General features: G+C 49.5%; 1 protein-coding gene across 2 annotated transcripts in view; it reads right to left on the bottom strand.

The window, feature by feature from the left end:
- Window positions 1–21148, bottom strand: part of RAB35 (RAB35, member RAS oncogene family) — a 55152-nt gene that overhangs the window by 7846 nt on the left and 26158 nt on the right. For both annotated transcript variants that reach the window (XM_038762956.1, XM_038762957.1), the window contains exon 3: window positions 20698–20821. In XM_038762956.1, the coding sequence (XP_038618884.1) occupies window positions 20698–20821 (124 nt within the window). The remainder of the gene's footprint in view (window positions 1–20697; window positions 20822–21148) is intronic.

Below are 21148 nucleotides of genomic sequence, written 5' to 3'. Positions count from 1 at the left end.
ACTTCCCAAGCGCTTAGTCCAGTGCTCTGCACACAGTAAGCACTCAATAAATACGATTGAATGAATGCAGTGAACACAAGCAAATCAGGTTGGACACAGTCTCTGTCCCACATGGGCCTCACGGTCTCAATCCCCATTTTACAGATGAGATCACAGAGAAGGAAAATCACTTGCCCGGGGTCCCAGGGCAGACAAGCGGCAGAGCCAGCATTAGAACCCGCGACCTTCTGACTTCTACAGAAGCAGCGTGGCTCAGTGGAAAAGAGCCCGGGCTTTGGAGTCAGAGGTCATGGGTTCAAATCCCGGCTCCGCCACATGTCAGCTGTGTGACTTTGGGCAAGTCACTTCACTTCTCTGGGCCTCAGTGCCCTCATCTGGAAAACGGGGATGAAGACTGTGAGCCCCACGTGGGACAACCTCATGACCTTGTATCCCCCCAGCGCTCAGAACAGTGCTTTGCACATAGTAAGCGCTTAATAAATGCCATTATTATTATTATTATTATTATTCTACAGTGCCCTGCCTAGGCGGGCCCTTCCTTGCCCACTTTTCCCTGGCACCGCCAACCGAGCGTCCCGGAGGAACAGGAGAGGATGCGGAGCATCCAGGGACGAGAGTCCGAACCCCGCTGGGAGGGCTGGCGGGTGAACGCGCCAGAAACCAAGTCACCCTGCGTCGGCCCAGCCCAGCCTGAGCTTTAAAATTATTACTCTATTTATTTATTTTACTTGTACATAATAATAATAATAATAACAATAATAATAATAATAATGATGGCATTTGTTAAGCGCTTACTATGTGCAAAGCGCTGTTCTAAGCGCTGGGGGGGGGATACAGTGTGATCAAGTTGCCCCACGTGGGGCTCACAGTCTTAATCCCCATTTTTCCAGATGAGGTAACTGAGGCTCAGAGAAGTGAAGTGAGTTGCCCAAGGTTACACAGCAGACTTGTGGTGGAGCCGGGATTCGAACCCATGACCTCTGACTCCAAAGCCCGGGCTCTTGCCACTGAGCCACGCTCTATTCTATTTATTTTGTTAATATGTTTGGTTCTGTTCTCTGTCTCCCCCTTCTAGACTGTGAGCCCGCTGTTGGGTAGGGACCGTCTCTAGATGTTGCCAACTTGGACTTCCCAAGTGCTTAGTACAGTGCTCTGCACACAGTAAGCGCTCAATAAATACGACTGATGATGATGGGTACGGACTGTCTCTATATGTTGCCAACTTGGACTTCCCAAGCGCTTAGTACAGTGCTCTGCACACAGTAAGCGCTCAATAAATACGATTGACTGATTTAAAAGCCCGGCGTCATTAGGACTGGGGCTGGCTTGGGCCCAGTAAGGGCCGGAAAGGGGTGGCTCAGCGAGGGAAGGGACTGTCTTTGACCTCTACTGTACTTTCCCAAGCGCTTAGTACAGTGCTCTGCAGACAGCAGGAGCTCGGTTGATACTACTGCCAGCCAGCCGGACCGGGCACGGACTGTGTGCCCAAATGGTCTGTGGAAACAACTGCACTGGCATAGACACCATTCAGTGGCCTGGACACTCATCATCATCATCATCAATCGTATTTATTGAGCGCTTACTACGTGCAGAGCACTGTACTACGCGCTTGGGAAGTACAAATTGGCAACATATAGAGACAGTCCCTACCCAACAGTGGGCTCACAGTCTAACTCACTGTACCTCGTTCTCGCCTGTCCCGCCGTCGACCCCCGGCCCACGTCATCCCCCGGGCCTGGAATGCCCCCAATCCCTCTGCCCCTCCGCCAAGCTGGCTCTCTTCCTCCCTTCAAGGCCCTGCTGAGAGCTCACCTCCTCCAGGAGGCCTTCCCACACTGAGCCCCTTCCTTCCTCTCCCCCTCGTCCCCCTCTCCATCCCCCCATCTTACCTCCTTCCCTTCCCCACAGCACCTGTATATATGTATATATGGTTGTACATATTTATTACTCTATTTATTTATTTATTTATTTTACTTGTACATTTCTATCCTATTTATTTTGTTGGTATGTTTGGTTCTGTTCCCTGTCTCCCCCTTTCAGACTGTGAGCCCACTGTTGGGTAGGGACTGTCTCTATGTGTTGCCAATTTGTACTTCCCAAGCGCTTAGTACAGTGCTCTGCACATAGTAAGCGCTCAATAAATACGATTGATTGATTGATTGATTGATTGATAAAAGACTGTCCTCGGACTGAAACCAGGCCGAGAGACGCCGTCCTCCGGCCCCCGCCAACCCCCGAGGGCCAACCTTCAAATCGGAGCCCGAACGGCCCCGTCACTCCGGACCAGAGACTGGACTCTGTCATCTCTCAATCCATCCATTAAATCAACGGCACTTACTGAACAATCAATCAATCGTATTTATTGAGCGCTTACTGTGTGCAGAGCACCGTACTAAGCGCTTGGGAAGTACAAGTTGGCAACATATAGAGACAGACCCTACCCAACAGTGGGCTCACAGTCTAAAAGGGGGAGACAGAGAACAAAACCAAACATACTAAGAAAATAAAATAAATAGAATAGATAGGTACAAGTAAAATAAATAGAGTAATAAATATGTACAAACATATATACATATATACAGCCACAGAGCGCAGCAATAATAATAATAATAATGATGGCATTTGTTCATTCATTCATTCAATCGTATTTGAGCGCTTACTGTGTGCAGAGCACTGTACTAAGCGCTTAGGAAGTACAAGTTGGCAACAAGTTGGTACAAGAGGCCTTCCCAGACTGAACCCCCTCCTTTCCCTCCCCTTATCCCCCGCCTTACCTCCTTCCCCTCTCCACAGCACCTGTATATATGCATATTTATTACTCTATTTATTTACTTTACTTGTACATATACATTCTATTTATTTTATTTTGTTAGTATGTTTGGTTTTGTTCTCCGTCTCCCCCTTTTAGACTGTGAGCCCACTGTTGGGTAGGGACCGTCTCTATATGTTGCCAACTTGGACTTCCCAAGCGCTTAGTACAGTGCTCTGCACACAGTAAGCGCTCAATAAATACGATTGATTGATTGATTGATTAGATGTTTGTACGGATTTATTACTCTTATTTGTACATGTTTATTCTATTTATTTTATTTTGTTCGCTTAGTACAGTGCTCTGCACACAGTAAGCGCTCAATAAATACGATTGATTGATTGATTGATTAGATGTTTGTACGGATTTATTACTCTTATTTGTACATGTTTATTCTATTTATTTTATTTTGTTCATATGTTTGGTTTTGTTCTCTGTCTCCCCTTTCTAGACTGTGAGCCCGCTGTTGGGTAGGGACCATCTCTATATGTTGCCAACTTGGACTTCCCAAGCGCTTAGTACAGTGCTCTGCACACAGTAAGCGCTCAATAAATACGATTGAATGAATGAATGAATGAACATATAGAGACGGTCCCTACCCAACAACGGGCTCACAGTCTAGAAGCGCAATGTTGTTAAGCGCTTACTATGTGCAAAGCACTGTTCTAAGCGCCGGGGAGGATACAAGGTGATCAGGTTGTCCCACGGGGGGCTCACAGTTTTCATCCCCATTTGACAGATGAGGGAACTGAGGCCCAGAGAAGTGAAGTGGCTTGCCCAAGGTCACACAGCTGACAATTGGAGGAGCCGGGATTTGAACCCGTGACCTCCGACTCCCAAGCCCGGGCTCTTTCCACTGAGCCACGCTGCTTCTCGCCGCAGTACCGAGCGCTTGGAAGAGTCTGATACGGCATTATTAGACACGTTCCCTGCCCACGATGAGCTTACACTATAGGGGGGAGATGGCCAATAATACCATCATAATAATAATTATAATAATAATTAATTATTATTTAATAAAATAATAATGTTTATTCTGATGACTTGACACCAGTCCACATGTTTTGTTTTGTTGTCCGTCTCCCCCTTCTAGACCGTGAGGCCGTTGTTGGGTCGGGACCGTCTCTAGATGTTCATTCAATCATATTTATTGAGCGCTTACTGTTTGCAGAGCACTGGACTAAGCGCTTGGGAAGTCCAAGTTGGCAACGTATAGAGACGGTCCCTACCCAGCAGTGGGCTCACAGACTAGAAGACTGTGACCAACTTGTGGCCACACGTGGCCAACTAGTACTTCCCAAGCGCTTAGTACAGTGTTCTGCACACAGTAAGCGTTCAATAAATACGAGTGAATGAATGAATGAATAACAGAGAAGCAGCGTGGCTGCGTGGAAAGAGCCCAGGCTTTGGAGTCAGAGGTCATGGGTTCCAATCCCGGCTCCGCCAATTGTCAGCTGTGTGACTTTGGGCAAGTCACTTCACTTCTCTGGGCCTCAGTCAGAGGTCACGGGCTCATTCATTCAATCAATAAATTCATTCATTCAATAAGTCCATACAAACATATATACAGGTGCTGTGGGGAGGGAAAGGAGGTGAGGAGGGGGAGAGAAAGGAGGGGGCTCAGTCTGGGAAAGGCCTCAAATCCCGGCTCCACCAACTGTCAGCTGTGTGACTTTGGGCAGTCACTTCACTTCTCTGGGCCTCAGTGACCTCACCTGTAAAATAGGGATGAAGACTGGGAGCCCACCGTGGGACAACCTGATCACCTTGTAACTCTCCAGCACTTAGAACAGTGCTTTGCACATAGTAAGCACTTAATAAATGCCGTCATTATTATTAGAAACTCCAAATGGGGGTTACTCCAATTCAGGGACCAGAAGCTGCGGCCCCTCAAGTTCTTGGGCTTCATATTGGCCCCCCAAGTCCCCCACCCCAAACCCCATCCCTGCCCTACTTTCTCACGGCTTCCCCAGGATGGCAACTCTTCAGGTGTCTCTCACCCAGCCCCTCAATCAATCAATCAATCGTATTTATTGAGCGCTCACTGTGTGCAGAGCACTGTACTAAGCGCTTGGGAAGTACAAGTTGGCAACATATAGAGATAGTCCCTACCCAACATTGGGCTCACAGTCTAGAAGACTCCTCATCTCTCCCTCCCCCGACGCCACAACCTCAGCCAAGGGCGGCCTGTGAAACCCGTTATGGGCAGGGAATGTATCTGTTTATTGTTGTATTGTAATAATAATAATAATAATAATAATAATGGCATTTATTAAGCGCTTACTATGTGCAAAGCACTGTTTTAAGTGCTGGGGAGATTACAAGGTGATCAGGTTGTCCCACGGGGGGCTCACAGTCTTCATCCCCCATTTTATAAATGAGGTAACTGAGGCTCAGAAAAGTGAAGTGACTTGCCCAAAGTCACACAGCTGATAATTGGAGAGGCAGCATGGCTCAGTGGAAAGAGCCCGGGCTTTGGAGTCAGAGGTCATGGGTTCTAATCCCAGCTCCGCCAATTAATAATAATAATGATGGCATTTATTAAGCGCTTACTATGTGCAAAGCACCATTCTAAGCGCTGGGGAGGTTACAAGGTGATCAGGTTGTCCCATGGGGGGCTCACAGTCTTCATCCCCATTTTGCAGATGAGGTCACTGAGGACCACAGAAGTTAAGTGACTTGCCCAAAGTCACACAGCTGATAAATGGAGAAGCAGCATGGCTCAGTGGAAACAGCCCGGGCTTTGGAGTCAGAGGTCATGGGTTCAAATCCCAGCTCCACCAACTGTCAGCTGTGTGACTTTGGGCAAGTCACTTCACTTCTCTGGGCTTCAGTGACCTCATCTGTAAAATGGGGGTTAAAACTGTGAGCCTCCTGTGGGACAACCTGATCACCTTGCAACCTCCCCAGCGCTTAGAATGGTGCTTTGCACATAGTAAGCGCTTAACAAATACCATCATCATCATTATTAATAATAATAAACTACTTACTATTATTTAATATTAATAATAATAATATAATCCATCAGGCGCCAACTTCCCACCTCCTCAGTTCCCTCTTATCCCTCTCTACTCTTTCACTCTTCCCAGATGTCTCAAGAGGAGATCTCCCACCCGCTGTCAAAATCCAGCCCCTTTCCCCTCCGATCCCATCCCTTCTCACTTTAGAAACCCACTTGTAGTTGCCGCCCACTCTCCTTCCTTCCCTGACCGCCATCTTCAACCGCTCACTCTGTTGGCTCCCCTTCCCCTCTGCTTTGAGGCAACACCCACATCTCCCTACCCAAAAAAATCCCCTCTCTTTTCCTCCAACTTCTTCCTTGGCCCCCCTACGGTCCGGCTTCATGCCCCTCCATTCCACCAAAAGTGCTTTCTCCAGGGTCACCGATGACCCGTCCTTCTCGCCAAAACCAACCGACTTCGCTCTGCCCTCCTCTTCCTTGATGTGTCAGCCGCCTTTGACACTGTGGGCTACCCCACTGCCCGCCCCCCGTCTCCTGGAAAAACAAATTCACCTTGGTTTCTTTGACCCAGTCCCCACCTCATTCTCCTCCAACATCTCTGGTCAGTCCTGTCAATCGGTCGATGGTATTTACTGGGAGTTGGGTGGGGGCAGAGATCACTGTACTAAGCGCTTGGGCAAGTACAATAGTGTTAGTGGACAAGGAGCTTGTAATCCTTCTCTGGCTCTTCCTCTGCTGCCCTCTGTTTAATGGTGGGGTTCCCTCCGGACTCCTAATCTCCGCTCCCCATCTAGCCTCCCAAATTACTCTCCCTCGAGGCGCTCATCCGCTCTCCCGGCTTCAACCGCCGCCTCTACACAGATGACCCCCAAATTTAGGTCCCGAGCCCCGACCTCTCTCCTCTTCAGCAATCTACTCTCCGAGACGTGAATGTCTCACGGACGCCTCGACTGCCACCCGACACGGAATTCCTTCTCTTCTCTTCCGGATCCTCTCCTCCCGCTAACTCTCACAGCCCCGTTGACGACACTCCCACCCTCCCCATCTCTAAAGCCCACCAGCTTGGCATTCTCCTTGACTCTTCTCTCTTTCAGCCCCCATAGTCAGTCCGCCGCCAAATCCCGTGGGTTCTTCCTTCACAGCGTCTCCGGAATCCGCTTCTTCTTCCCCATCCCAAGTGCCGGTCCGAACACTTGTGATATCTCGACAACTCCAGCCTCCCCGAAGACCTCCCTGCCTCCGCCACCACCACCGGTGGTTGCCCACTCCTCTCGGCGTCAGACACTCCAGACCACTGGCATTAAGGCGCCGTATTTCAGCACTACACCCCAGCTCTAGCCGACTTACTCCACCGTGTTTCGCTCCCTCTCTCTCGCGTGCCCACCCTTCTGCCGGGACCGTCTCCCCCCATCCCCACAGCCCTTCCGGAATCACAGCTCCTCCAGGAAGCCTTCCCGCAGGAATCACTCACTCCTCCCCACCACTGGCGCATCACTTACGACACTTCGGACGCTCCCCCGACTCCTGCCCCGAGCACTCGTCATCTACGGCCTTCTATTGTCGCTTCCACCTACCCGGAATTTATTTTAGGGCCCACTAGACTGTCGGCTTTTTGAGGACAGGGATCGTGTATATTAGAGAAGCTGGAGGCCTAGTGGAAAGAGCACAGGGCATCAGGAGACTTGGGTTCTAATTCCGGCTCTGCCGCTCGCCTGCAACGTGACCTGGGGCGAGTCACTTGACTTCCCTGAGCCTCAGTGTCCTCATCTTCCGTATGACGGGGATTCGATTCTCCCATTAGACTGTGTGGGACGAGAGACCGAATCCGACCTGATTACATTCTCTCTATCCGCCCCGGGAGCACGGTGTTTGGCCCAGAGTAATAAAAAAATTATCACTATCAACTCCACTGTACATTTCCAATTATTACCACTAACGCCACCGTACCCTCCCAAGTGCTCTAATTCAGTGCAACACAAAGACTAAGTGCTCAATAAATCTGACCGATTGATTGGCTCGTTTCTAAGGGCCAGTAGACGCCAAGTGAGGCCCAAGGGCGTCTGGGGGTCTGGACAGATGGGAGATTCTCGGTCTCAGAGGGAAGGGAGACGAGCACAGGCCCCCCACCTTCTGGGCTGCCCCGGGGAACCCAGATCTCGGGCCCATAATAATAATAATAATGGTATTTACTAAGCGCTTACTATGTGCAAAGCCCTGTTCTAAGCACTGGGGGGGTTACAATCAATCAATCATATTTATTGAGCGCTTACTATGTGCAGAGCACTGTACTAAGCGCTTGGGAAGTACAAATTGGCAACATATAGAGACAGTCCCTACCCAACATTGGGCTCACAGTCTAAAAGGGGGAGACAGAGAAAAAAAAAAAACCAAACATACTAACAAAATAAAATAGAATAGATATGTACAAGTAAAATAAATAAATAGAGTAATAAATATGTGCAAACATATTACAAGGTTACAAGGTGATCAGGTTGTCCCACGGAGGGTTCACAGTCTTAATCCCCATTTTACAGATGAGGGAACTGAGGCCCAGAGAAGTGACTTGCCCAAAGTCACCCAGCTGACAACTGACGGAGCCGGGATTTGAACCCATGACCTGTGACTCTCAAGCCCGTGCTCTTTCCACGCTGCTTCTTGAGCCATCCCACTCCCCTGGCAAACTAGTCATTCCGGGAAGCCAGGCAAGGCCGAGTCTCCCCAGGATACTCCGCACTGGACCCCCCTGCCAACCCCGGGCCTTGCTTTTATCTTTCCCTGTCAGTCGGGCAGTTGTATTTATTGAGCACTTACTATGTGCAGAGCACTATACTAAGTGCTCGAGGAGAGTCAAGTACGATTGACCGATCCCTACTCCTGCACGGCCCGAGGCCGGCCGCTCCCGGCCCCTACCATGGCCTTCACAAAAGCCCTGGGCCACAGGCTCTCAGCAGCCATAGGGGCCTGCCTTGATGATAATAATAATGATGGCATTTATTAAGCATTTACTATGTGCAAAGCACTGTTCTAAGCGCTGGGGAGGTTATACAAGGTGATCAGGCTGTCCCACGGGAAGCTCAAAGTTTTAACCACCCCCCTCTTTTCCTCTGCTCTTCCTCCCCTGCCCCAAAACCCCCCCTCTCTCCTTCTGCCCAACCCCAGCCCCCTCCCCACGGCACTTGTGCACATTTGTACATATCTATTACTCTATTTTATTAATGATATTTATATAGCCATAATTCTACTTACCTATTTTGATGGTATTGACACTTGTCTACTTGTTTTGCGGTCTGTCTCCCCTTTCTAGACTGTGAGCCCGTTGCTGGGTAGGGACTGTCTCTATCTGTTGCCAAACTGTACTTTCCAAGCGCTTAGTACAGTGCTCTGCACACAGTAAGCGCTCAATATGACTGAACTGAACGACTGGCCTTGGGCAAGTCTCCTCTGTTCCTCAGTTACCTGCAAAATGGAGACTGAGACTGGGAGCACCGTGTGGAACAGGGACTGTGTCCAACCCAATCTATTTGTCTCCACCCCAGCACTCAATACGGTGCGTGCCACATAGTAAACGCTTATCAGATACCGCAATTATTATTATTAAAGCCCTATCATTATTATTATTATTATTATTAAAGCCAGGGCTGTCTCTTTGTGGAGGGACGGGGGGCGGCATGAGATTCCTCCCTCTCTCCTCCCTCATTCATTCATATTTATTGAGCACTCCACCGACAACTCTAGAGGGAAAAAGCCCCTTGTGACTGGGACCCTCCTTCCCGGGCTCCCGCTTCCAAACGGCGTTCCCTCTGAATCACGAGCTCCCTTCCCGGCTAACGAGGCGGCCGGCACGGCTTGGTGTGTAGGTGGGGGATTTTTGAAAGGGAAGAGCAGGGTGGATTGTCACAGCCTGTGGAAAAATCTCAACTGGCCCCGTTCCCATCCAGGGAGCCGCAGAGCACGAACGCCGGAGCCGAGCGCTTAGTACAGTGCCCTGCACACAGTAAGCGCTCAATAAATACGATTGATGATGATGATGATGACCCTACGGCACGCTCGGAAGGGTCTCTGACGCCGGGAAAAGTCCTTGTCTCGACTTGTTCCCTGACCACAGTCCTGGTTTCCGGAACTATTGGATTCCGAGGCTCTAGTTCCCAGAAATCTCCCCTTCGTCGGCACCTCCCGGGACTCAGCCTCCCTAAGCCTTCTTGAATAATAACAATAATAATAATAATAATAATAGCATTTATTAAGCACTTACTATGTGCAAAGCACTGTTCTAAGCGCTGGGGAGGTTACAAGGTGACCAGGTTGTCCCATGGGGGGCTCACAGTCTTAATCCCCATTTGACAGACGAGGTCACTGAGGCCCATAGAATAATAATAATAATGGTATTTGTTAAGCGCTTACTATGAGCAAAACACTGTTCTAAGCACTGGGGGGATACAAGGTGATCAGATTGTCCCACGTGGGGCTCACAGTCTTAATTCCCATTTTACAGATGAGGGAACTGAAGGCCAGAGAAGTGATGTGACTTGCCCAAAGTCACACAGCTGACAATTGGCGGAGCCCGCATTTGAACCCATGACCTCTGACTCCAAAGCTCGGGCTTGTTCCACTGAGCCACGCTGCTAGGCGAGTGAAGTGACTTGCCCCAAGTCACCCAGCTGACAGTTGGCAGAGCCGGCATTTGAACCCATGACCTCTGACTCCAAAGCCCGGGCTCTTTCCACTGAGCCACGCTGCCGCCCGTAGATGGGCCGCACGTGAGCCTCAATCAATCCATCATCGGTGGTATTTACTGAGGGCTGCTGTGGGGAGAGCACTGTACTAAACGCTTGGGCGAGTCCGGTCGAGTTGGTAGATGTGATCCCTGTCCCCGAGGACCTTACGCTCTAGTGGGAGAGACGCGGTAAAATACATTAGAGAAGCAGCGTGGCTCAGTGGAAAGAGCACGGGCTCTGGAGTCAGAGGTCGTGGGTTCGAATCCCGGCTCCGCCACTTGTCAGCTGTGTGACTTTGGGCAAGTCACTTCACTTCTCTGGGCCTCAGTTCCCTCATCTGTAATATGGGGATGAAGACTGTGAGCCCCACGTGGGACAACCTGATTACCTTGTATCGACCCCAGTGCTCAGGACAGTGCTTGGCACATAGTAAGCACTTAACAAATACCAACATTATTATTATTATTATTACAGGTAGAGGAAACAACTGATTATAAAGATACGCACCAACTGCTGGGGGCTGGGGTGAAGGGGGGTGCTTAGGGGGTAGTCAGGGAAGGCTTCCTGGAGGATAAATTTACAGGCTTTGGAGTCAGAGGTCATGGGTTCAAATCCCGGCTCCGCCAACTGTCAGCTGTGTGACTTTGGGCAAGTCACTTAACTTCTCTGTGCCTCAGTTTCCTCATCCGTAAAATGGGGATTAAGACTGTGAGCCCCATGTGGGACAACCTGATCGCCTTGTATCCCCCCAGGGCTTAGAACAGTGCTTTGCACATAGTAAGCGCTTTACAAATATCATTATTATTATTATAATAAACGGGCTTTTATTAGGGCATGGATGATGGGGAGAGCGGTGGTCTGCGGTGGATGGAAGGGGAAGGGAGTTTCAGGAAGGAGGGAGGGCGGGGGCTGGATGAGAAAGATTCTCCCCCTCGTCCCCCTCTCCATCCCCCCCATCTTACCTCCTTCCCTTCGCCACAGCACCTGTATATATGTATATATGTTTGTACATATTTATTACTCTATTTATTTTACTTGTACATATCTATTCTATTTATTTTATTTCGTTAATATGTTTGGTTTTGTTCTCTGTCTCCCCCTTCTAGACTGTGAGCCCGCTGTTGGGTAAGGACCGTCTCTATATGTTGCCAACTTGGACTTCCCAAGCGCTTAGTACAGTGCTCTGCACACAGTAAGCACTTTACAAATATCATTATTATTATTATTATAAACGGGCTTTTATTAGGGCATGGACGATGGGGAGAGCGGTGGTCTGCGGTGGATGTGAAGGGGAAGGGAGTTTCAGGAAGGAGGGAAGGCGGGGGCTGGATGAGAAAGATTCTCCCCCTCGTCCCCCTCTCCAACCCCCCCGTCTTACCTCCTTCCCTTCGCCACAGCACCTGTATATATGTATATATGTTTGTACATATTTATTACTCTATTTATTTTACTTGTACATACCTATTCTATTTATTTTATTTCGTTAATATGTTTAGTTTTGTTCTCTGTCTTCCCCTTCTAGACTGTGAGCCCACTGTTGGGTAGGGACCGTCTCAATATGTTGCCAACTTGGACTTCCCAAGCGCTTAGTACAGTGCTCTGCACACAGTAAGCACTTTACAAATATCATTATTATTATTATTATTATTATTATAAACGGGCTTTTATTGGGGCATGGACGATGGGGAGAGCGGTGGTCTGCGGTGGATGTGAAGGGGAAGGGAGTTTCAGGAAGGAGGGAAGGCGGGGGCTGGATGAGAAAGATTCTCCCCCTCGTCCCCCTCTCCAACCCCCCCGTCTTACCTCCTTCCCTTCGCCACAGCACCTGTATATATGTATATACGTTTGTACATATTTATTACTCTATTTATTTTACTTGTACATACCTATTCTATTTATTTTATTTTGTTAATATGTTTAGTTTTGTTCTCTGTCTTCCCCTTCTAGACTGTGAGCCCACTGTTGGGTAGGGACCGTCTCAATATGTTGCCAACTTGGACTTCCCAAGCGCTTAGTACAGTGCTCTGCACACAGTAAGCACTTTACAAATATCATTATTATTATTATTATTATTATTATAAACGGGCTTTTATTGGGGCATGGACGATGGGGAGAGCGGTGGTCTGCGGTGGATGTGAAGGGGAAGGGAGTTTCAGGAAGGAGGGAGGGCGGGGGCTGGATGAGAAAGATTCTCCCCCTCGTCCCCCTCTCCATCCCCCCCGTCTTACCTCCTTCCCTTCGCCACAGCACCTGTATATATGTATATATGTTTGTACATATTTATTACTCTATTTTACTCATACATATCTATTTTATTTATTTTATTTCGTTAATATGTGTGGTTTTGTTCTCTGTCTCCCCCTTCTAGACTGTGAGCCCGCTGTTGGGTAGGGACCGTCTCTATATGTTGCCAACTTGGACTTCCCAAGCGCTTAGTACAGTGCTCTGCACACAGTAAGCACTTTACAAATATCATCATTATTATTATTATTATTATTATTATTATAAATGGGCTTTTATTAGGGCATGGACGATGGGGAGAGCGGTGGTCTGCAGTGGATGTGAAGGGGAATGGAGTTTCAGAAAGGAAGGAGGGCGGGGGCTGGATGAGAAAGATTTTCCCCCTCGTCCCCCTCTCCATCCCTCGTCTTACCTCCTTCCCTTCGCCGCAGCACCTGTATATATGTATATATGTTTGTACATATTTATTACTCTATTTATTTTACTTGTACATATCTATTCTATTTATTTTATTTCGTTAATATGTTTGGTTTTGTTCTCTGTCTCCCCCTTCTAGACTGTGAGCCCGCTGTTGGGTAGGGACCGTCTCTATATGTTGCCAACTTGTACTTCCCAAGCGCTTAGTACAGTGCTCTGCACAGAGTAAGCACTTTACAAATATCATTATTATTATTATTATTATTATTATTATTATTATTATAAACGGGCTTTTATTAGGGCATGGACGATGGGGAGAGCGGTGGTCTGCAGTGGATGTGAAGGGGAAGGGAGTTTCAGGAAGGAGGGAGGGCGGGGGCTGGATGAGAAAGATTTTCCCCCTCGTCCCCCTCTCCATCCCCCCGTCTTACCTCCTTCCCTTCCCCACAGCACCTGTATATATGTATATATGTTTGTACATATTTATTACTCTATTTTACTTGTACATATCTATTTTATTTATTTTATTTCGTTAATATGTTTGGTTTTGTTCTCTGTCTCCCCCTTCTAGACTGTGAGCCCACTGTTGGGTAGGGACCGTCTCGATATGTTGCCAACTTGGACTTCCCAAGCGCTTAGTACAGTGCTCTGCACACAGTAAGCGCTCAATAAATACGATTGATTGATTGATTCAGGTAAGGAACTGGGCTGGGACCGAGCCAGAGGGCTTATGCCATTTGAAAGAGAGATTAGCCCCTTTTCTGTGGAAGACTGGGGTGGGCCCAGTGGGAGAGGGAGAGTCTTTTAGACTGTGAGCCCACTGTTGGGTAGGGACCGTCTCTATGTGTTGCCAACTTGGACTTCCCAAGCGCTTAGTACAGTGCTCTGCACACAGTAAGCGCTCAATAAATACGATTGATGATGATGATGAGAGGGGCAGGGCCCCCTGCTAGCCACCCCACCCCACGGGCGCCCACGTGATTAGCGCGTCCTGGACAGCCTGTCCCGGGACTCCCGGAAGAGAACAGCCTCACGGTCGCTTGCCCGGAATTTGAGTTCCTCTTTAGATCTCAATTTCCTGGCTTCAGCGTGGCTCAGTGGAAAGGCACGGGCTTTGGAGTCAGAGGTCACGGGTTCAAGTCCCGGCTCTGCCAATTGTCCCGCTGGGTGACTCTGGGCAAGTCACTTCACTTCTCTGGGCCTCGGTTACCTCACCTGTACAATGGGGATTTAGGCTGTGAGCCCCCCGTGGGACAACCTGATCACCCTGTAACCTCCCCAGCGCTTAGAACAGTGCTTTGCACATAGTAAGTGCTTAATAAATGCCATCATTATTATTATTATTTTGTGCACTGGCGCATCCATGGGTCCTAAATGCAGCTGCTAAATCCTCCTGAACCCATCCATCAATCAATCAGTAGCATTTATTCATTCATTCATTCATTCAATCGTATTTATTGAGCGCTTACTGTGTGCAGAGCACTGTACTAAGCGCTTGGGAAGTCCAAGTTGGCAACATATCAATCAATTGTATTTACTGAGCACTTACTGTGTGCGGAGCACTGTACTAAGCGCTTGGGAAGTCCAAGTTGGCAACATCTAGAGACGGTCCCTACCCAACAGTGGGCTCACAGTCTAGAAGGGGGAGACAGAGAACAAAACAAAACATATTAACAGAATAAAATAAGTAGAATAAATATGAACAAGTAAAATCAATTTACTAGGCGCTTACAGTGTGCAGAGCTCTGAATCAAGAGCGCGGGAGAGTAATGGTAGTAATAATTAGCATGGTATTTGTTAAATGCTTCCTAGGTGCCAAGTACTGTACTAAGCACTGAGGTCGACAGAAAAGCCCTACTGAGAGCTCACCTCCTCCAGGAGGCCTTCCCAGCCTGAGCCCCCTTTTTCCTCTCCATCCCCCCCGCCCTACCTCCTTCCCCTCCCCACAGCACCTGTATATACATTTGTACAGATTTATTACTCTATTTTACTTGGACATATTTACTAATCTATTTTGTTAATGATGTGCACTTAGCTTTAATTCTTTTTGTCCTGGCAACTTGACACCTGCCCACATGTTTTTGTTTTGTTGTCTGTCTCCCCCTTCTCGACTGTGAGCCTGTCGTTGGGTAGGGACCATCTCTATATGTTGCCAACTTGTACTTCCCAAGCGCTTAGTACAGAGCTCTGCACCCAGTAAGCACTCAATAAATACAACTGAATGAATAAATGAATAAAGTTAATCCGGCTGGACACGGTCCCTGTCCCACATGGGACTCCCAGTCTAAGTAGGAAGGAGAAACAGATGAGACCTCCGCAACATCTCCAATCAATCAATCAATCGTATTTATTGAGCGCTTACTGTGTGCACTGTACTAAGCGCTTGGGAAGTCCAAGTTGGCAACATCTAGAGACAGTCCCTACCCAACAGTGGGCTCACAGTCTAGAAGGGGGAGACAGAGAACAAAACCAAACATATTAACAAAAGAAAATAAACAGAATAGATATGTACAAGTAAAATAAATAGAGTAATAAATATGTACAAACATATATACAGGTGCTGTGGGGAAGGGAAGGAGGTAAGACGGGGGGGATGGAGAGGGGGACGAGGGGGAGAGGATCCGCCCTTTCGTCTCCACCCAAACCGCTCCCTTGCTGGTTCAATCTCTCATCCTCTCCTGACTGGATGACTTCATCGCCCTCCTCTCTGATCTCCCATCCTCCTGTCTCTCCCCGCTTCAGTCTATATTTCACACTGCTGCCCGGACTGTCTTTGTGCAGAAGAGCTCTGGGCATATTGGTCCCCTCCTCAAAAATCTCCAGTGGCTACCAATCAACCTACGCATCAGGCAGAAACTCCTCACCCTGGGCTTCCAGGCTGTCCATCCATCCCCTGGCCCCTTCCTAATAATAATAATAATAATGTTGGCATTTGTTAAGCGCTTACTATGTGCAAAGCACTGTTCTAAGCGCTGGGAGGGATACAAGGTGATCAGGTTGTCCCACGAGGGGCTCACAGGCTTCATCCCCATTTTACAGAGGAGGGAATGAGGCCCAGAGAAGTAAAGTGACTCGCCCAAAGTCACCCAGCTGACAAGTGGCGGAGCCGGGATTTGAACCCATGACCTCTGACTCCAAAGTTGGTGCTCTTTCCCACGGAGCCACGCTGCTTCCCTACGCGCAAAGTGGTGAACTAAAGAGGGGTGAAGGGTGCACGGAGGTAGGATGGGGAGAGCTGCTGAAGGCCAAACCAACCATCCCCCCAAAATGCCCATCTGGACCCCCCGAAAAGCTCGGAGTCGGCCTCACTTCTGGGGGCCTCCAGAGGCAAGAAGCCAGGAGACTCGGGGGCACCTTAGAGAAGCAGCGTGGCTCAGTGGAAAGAGCCCGGGCTTTGGAGTCAGAGGTCATGGGTTCAAATCCCGGCTCCGCCCACTGTCAGCTGGGTGACTTCTCTGGGCCTCGGTTCCCTCCTCTGGAAAATCGATCAATCAATCATATTTATTGAGCGCTTACTGTGTGCAGAGCACTGTACTAAGCGCTTGGGAAGTACAAGTTGGCAACATCATCATCATCATCAATCGTATTTATTGAGCGCTTACTGTGTGCAGAGCACTGTACTAAGCGCTTGGGAACTACAAGTTGGCAACACAGAGAGACGGTCCCTACCCAACAGTGGGCTCACAGTCTAAAAGAACAAAGCACTGTTCTAAGCGCTGGGGGGATACAATATGTACATACATATATGTATATATGTTTGTACATATTTATTACTCTATTTATTTATTTTACTTGTACATATCTATTCCATTTATTTTATTTTGTTAGTATGTTTGGTTTTGTTCTCTGTTTCCCCCTTTTAGACTGTGAGCCCACTGTTGGGCAGGGACTGTCTCTATATGTTTCCAACTTGTACTTCCCAAGTGCTTAGTACAGTGCTCTGCACATAGTAAGCGCTCAATAAATACGATTGATGATTGATGATGATGATGATACAAGGTGATCAGGTTGCATCATCATTATCATCAATCGTATTTATTGAGCGCTTACTATGTGCAGAGCACTGTACTAAGCGCTTGGGAAGTACAAATTGGCAACATATAGTTGCCCCACGTGGGGCTCACAGCTTTAATCCCCATTTTCCAGATGAGGTCACTGAGGCCCAGAGAAGTGAAGTGACTTGCCCAAGGTCACACAGCTGACACTTGGCGGAGCCGGAATTTGAACCCATGACCTCTGACTCCAAAGCCCGGGCTCTTTCCACTGAGCCAAGCTGCTTCTGGAAATGGGGATTAAAATGGGGAAACTGAAAATGGGAATTAAAACTGTGAACCCCCCGTGGGACAACCTGATCGCCTTGTAACCTCCCCAGCGCGCTTAATAAATGCCATCATTATTATTATTATTAACAAATACCATCATTATTATTATTTCTCCCCTGAGCCGTGGCCCTAGTCTCTTCCAGGCACCTCAATTACCCTTGGCTTTTTTTCTTTTAAACCCACAGAACGGATATGGCCACCTTCCCCTGGCTCTGTTCCCAGCCCACCACACTCTAGCCTCCTCCTTCCTGACCGCCTCAGCTTCGAGACACCCGAGAAGCAGCGTGGCTCAGTGGAAAGAGCCCGGGCTTTGGAGTCGGAGGTCGTGGGTTCAAATCCCGGCTCCGCCAATTGTCAGCTGGGTGACCATGGGCAAGTCACTTCACTTCTCTGGGCCTCAGTTCCCTCATCTGGAAAATGGGGGTGAAGACTGAGCACCCCCGTGGGATCACCTGATCACCTTGTTCATTCATTCATTCATTCAATCGTATTTGTTGAGCACTCGTGTGCAGAGCACTGGTGCTTTGCACATAGTAAGCACTTAATAAATGCTATTATTATTATTATTTTTTTAATGGCATTTATTAAGCGCTTACTATGTGCAAAGCACTGTTCTAAGCGAGGTTACAAGGTGATCAGGTTGTCCCTCGGGGGGCTCACAGTCTTACTCCCCATTTTACAGATGAGGGAACTGGGGCACAGAGAAGTGAAGCGACTTGCCCAGAGTCACACAGCTGACAATTGGAGGAGCCGGAATTTGAACCCATGACCTCTGACTCCAAAGCCCGGGCTCCTTCATTCATTCATTCTTATTATTAAGCGCTTGGGAAGCGCAAGTTGGCAACATATAGAGACGGTCCCTGCCCAACGGCGGGCTCACAGTCTAGAAGGGGGAGACAGACAACAAAACATATTAACAAAAGAAAATAAGTAGAATAAATATGAACAAGTAAAATCAATTTACCAAGCGCTTACAGTGTGCAGAGCTCTGAATCAAGAGCGTGGGAGAGTAATGGTAGTAATAATAACCATGGTATTTGTTAAATGCTTCCTAGCCTCCCCAGCACTTAAAACAGTGCTTTGCACATAGTAAGCGCTTAATAAATGCCATCGTTATTATTATTATCAGTGATCCCTTCTAGACCGTCAGCTCGTTGTGGGCAGGGAATGTGTCTGTTCACTGCTATACCGTACTCTCCCAAGCGCTTAGTATGGGGCTTGGCATTCATACATTCAATCGCATTTATTGAGCATTTACTGTATGCAGAGCACTGTACTAAGCACTTGGGAAGTACACACAGTAAGCGCTCAATAAATACGATTGAATGTATGAATGCCCAGCCCCGTACTAAGCGCTTGGGAGAGTAGCAGTAAACAGATACATTCCCTGCCCACAACGAGCTGAGACGGTCTAGAAGGGATCACTGATGATAATAATAATGATGGCATTTATTAAGCGCTTACAATTATTATTTATTGAGCACTTACTGTGTGCAGAGCACTGTACTAAGCACTTGGGAAGTACACACAGTAAGCGCTCAATAAATAGGACTGACCGAACTGGTATCCTTGCGCAGACGACTTCCTCGCAGAGCCCATTTCCTCGGGGTCCCCCGTCCCCGCCACTCCATCATCATCATCATCATCAATCGTATTTATTGAGCGCTTACTATGTGCAGAGCACTGTACTAAGCGCTTGGGAAGTACAAGTTGGCAACATATAGAGACGGTCCCTACCCAACAGTGGGCTCACTCGGCCCCTTGTCGGGCGGCCGATCCAGGCCAGGCACCCTCAGAACGGGCCGACTACTCGCGTCACGTGGGAGGAAGCCGCTATAATCAATCAATTGTATTTACTGAGTGCTTACTGTGTGCACAGCACTGTACTAAGCACTTGGGAAGTACAAGCTGGCAACATATAGGGACAGTCCCTACCCAACAGTGGGCTCACAGTCTAGTTCAATCAATCAATCAATCAATCGTATTTATTGAGCGCTTACTGTGTGCACAGCACTGTACTAAGCGCTTGGGAAGTACAAGCTGGCAACAGATAGAGACGGTCCCTACCCGACAGTGGGCTCACAGTCTAGTTCAATCAATCAATCAATCAATCGTATTTATTGAGCGCTTACTGTGCGCACAGCACTGTACTAAGCGCTTGGGAAGTACAAGCTGGCAACATATAGAGACGGTCCCTACTCAACAGTGGGCTCACAGTCTAGAAGGCCGCTATAAGCGTCTCCATTGAGAGAGGTCTCAAAACCTAGCCTATTGCCCTCTCCCCAAAACTGAGTCCAGTGCTCTGCACACAGTAAGTGCTCAATAAATACTACTGATTGCGCCTCAATTTCACCTGACACCAAGCTACCTCCCCAGTTCTTTTCCTTGGCTTTCATTGCAAGCTGGCCCGTCGGGGAGCCACCAAGGTGAGTTTCGACCGCCCAGTCCCCTCCTCAGCGCGACCCACCCGCCACACCCCGGAGCGGCCGAGGCCCGCGCAGATCTCCTGCCCCCGGGGGACTCGCACCCGCTCCTCGTCGCGGAGCTCTAGGACCGCTGGGGCGTAGCAGAGGAGGAACCTGTAGAAGCCCCCCCCGGCGGCCCCGGGGCCAAGCCGGCCTCCCGGCACGGAGCAAAAAGCCACAGACCGCCGGCCCACTCCGGCCCCGTCTCCTCCGGGATGCCAGGCCCCAACCGCGGTTTCTGAGAAGAGGGAAGGGGCCGTGCTGATTCAGCGCCGCCGCCCCCTTCCCCCTCAGACCGCTTCCTGTCTGAGGCGGCTCGCTGCTCTCACCCAACAACTGAGATCAGGCCCGGCCCCCGCGGGAGGAGCAGAGTCTCCTCGGACCCCCGGCTCCCCGGCAGGCAACCGTCTCCCGGCCCAGGGGGCGGGAGGCCGGGAAACGACACCCCGCGACCGGGCGACGGGGCCTGGGACGAAACAAGGTGGGGTCCCGACTCCTCACCTCCCCCAGGACCCACTCACGGGACAGAGCGGTCACTTTCTGGTCACGGTCATCCTCTGGAGCAGCCCTGGGACAGGAGGGACCCCGCGACAGCCCCATCAGGACAGCGGGCGAGAGACGACGGCGGCCGGAGAAGGGCTTCCCCTCTCCCGGGGACTCCCCAGGCGGAATCTCTGCTCCCTTCCCGACCCCAGAGCCCGACGCTGGTCGGCTGGCACGGGAGCGGTGGCCCCGATATTCCCGGGAACCCCGGCGGCGGACTTACGTGGAGGTGATGGTGCGGAAGCGCTCCTGCCCCGCCGTGTCCCAGATCTGCAGCTTCACCTTCTCCCCGTTGATCTCCACCGTGCGAATTTTGAAGTCCACCCCGATCGTGGTGATATAGCTACCTGCAGGGAGGGACGGGGTGAGACGGCGGCTCGGCGGGACCCGTCTCATCTAGCCGGGAACTGATGACCCCCAGTCCCCTCTGGGATCAATCAATCGTATTTATTGAGCGCTTACTGTTCTAAGCGCTTGGGAAGTCCAAGTTGGCAACATATAGAGACGGTCCCTACCCGACAGCGGGCTCACAGTCTAGAAAACTGTTTCCAAGTCCTCAGGGATCTGAGGACTTGGAAACGCCGGAGCTGGGCTGGGAAGCAAGGATCCCCAGCTGTGGGTCTGGCTTCTGAGGAGCAGAGAGGGTTCACCCCTCCGGTTCTTGCCGTCGACAG

The sequence above is a fragment of the Tachyglossus aculeatus genome, chromosome 21 (genome assembly GCF_015852505.1).
Source record: "Tachyglossus aculeatus isolate mTacAcu1 chromosome 21, mTacAcu1.pri, whole genome shotgun sequence".
In the NCBI taxonomy this organism is placed as follows: Eukaryota; Metazoa; Chordata; class Mammalia; order Monotremata; family Tachyglossidae; genus Tachyglossus; species Tachyglossus aculeatus.
Note: the sequence above shows the minus strand (reverse complement) of the source record. Positions and strands in the feature narration are given on the sequence as shown.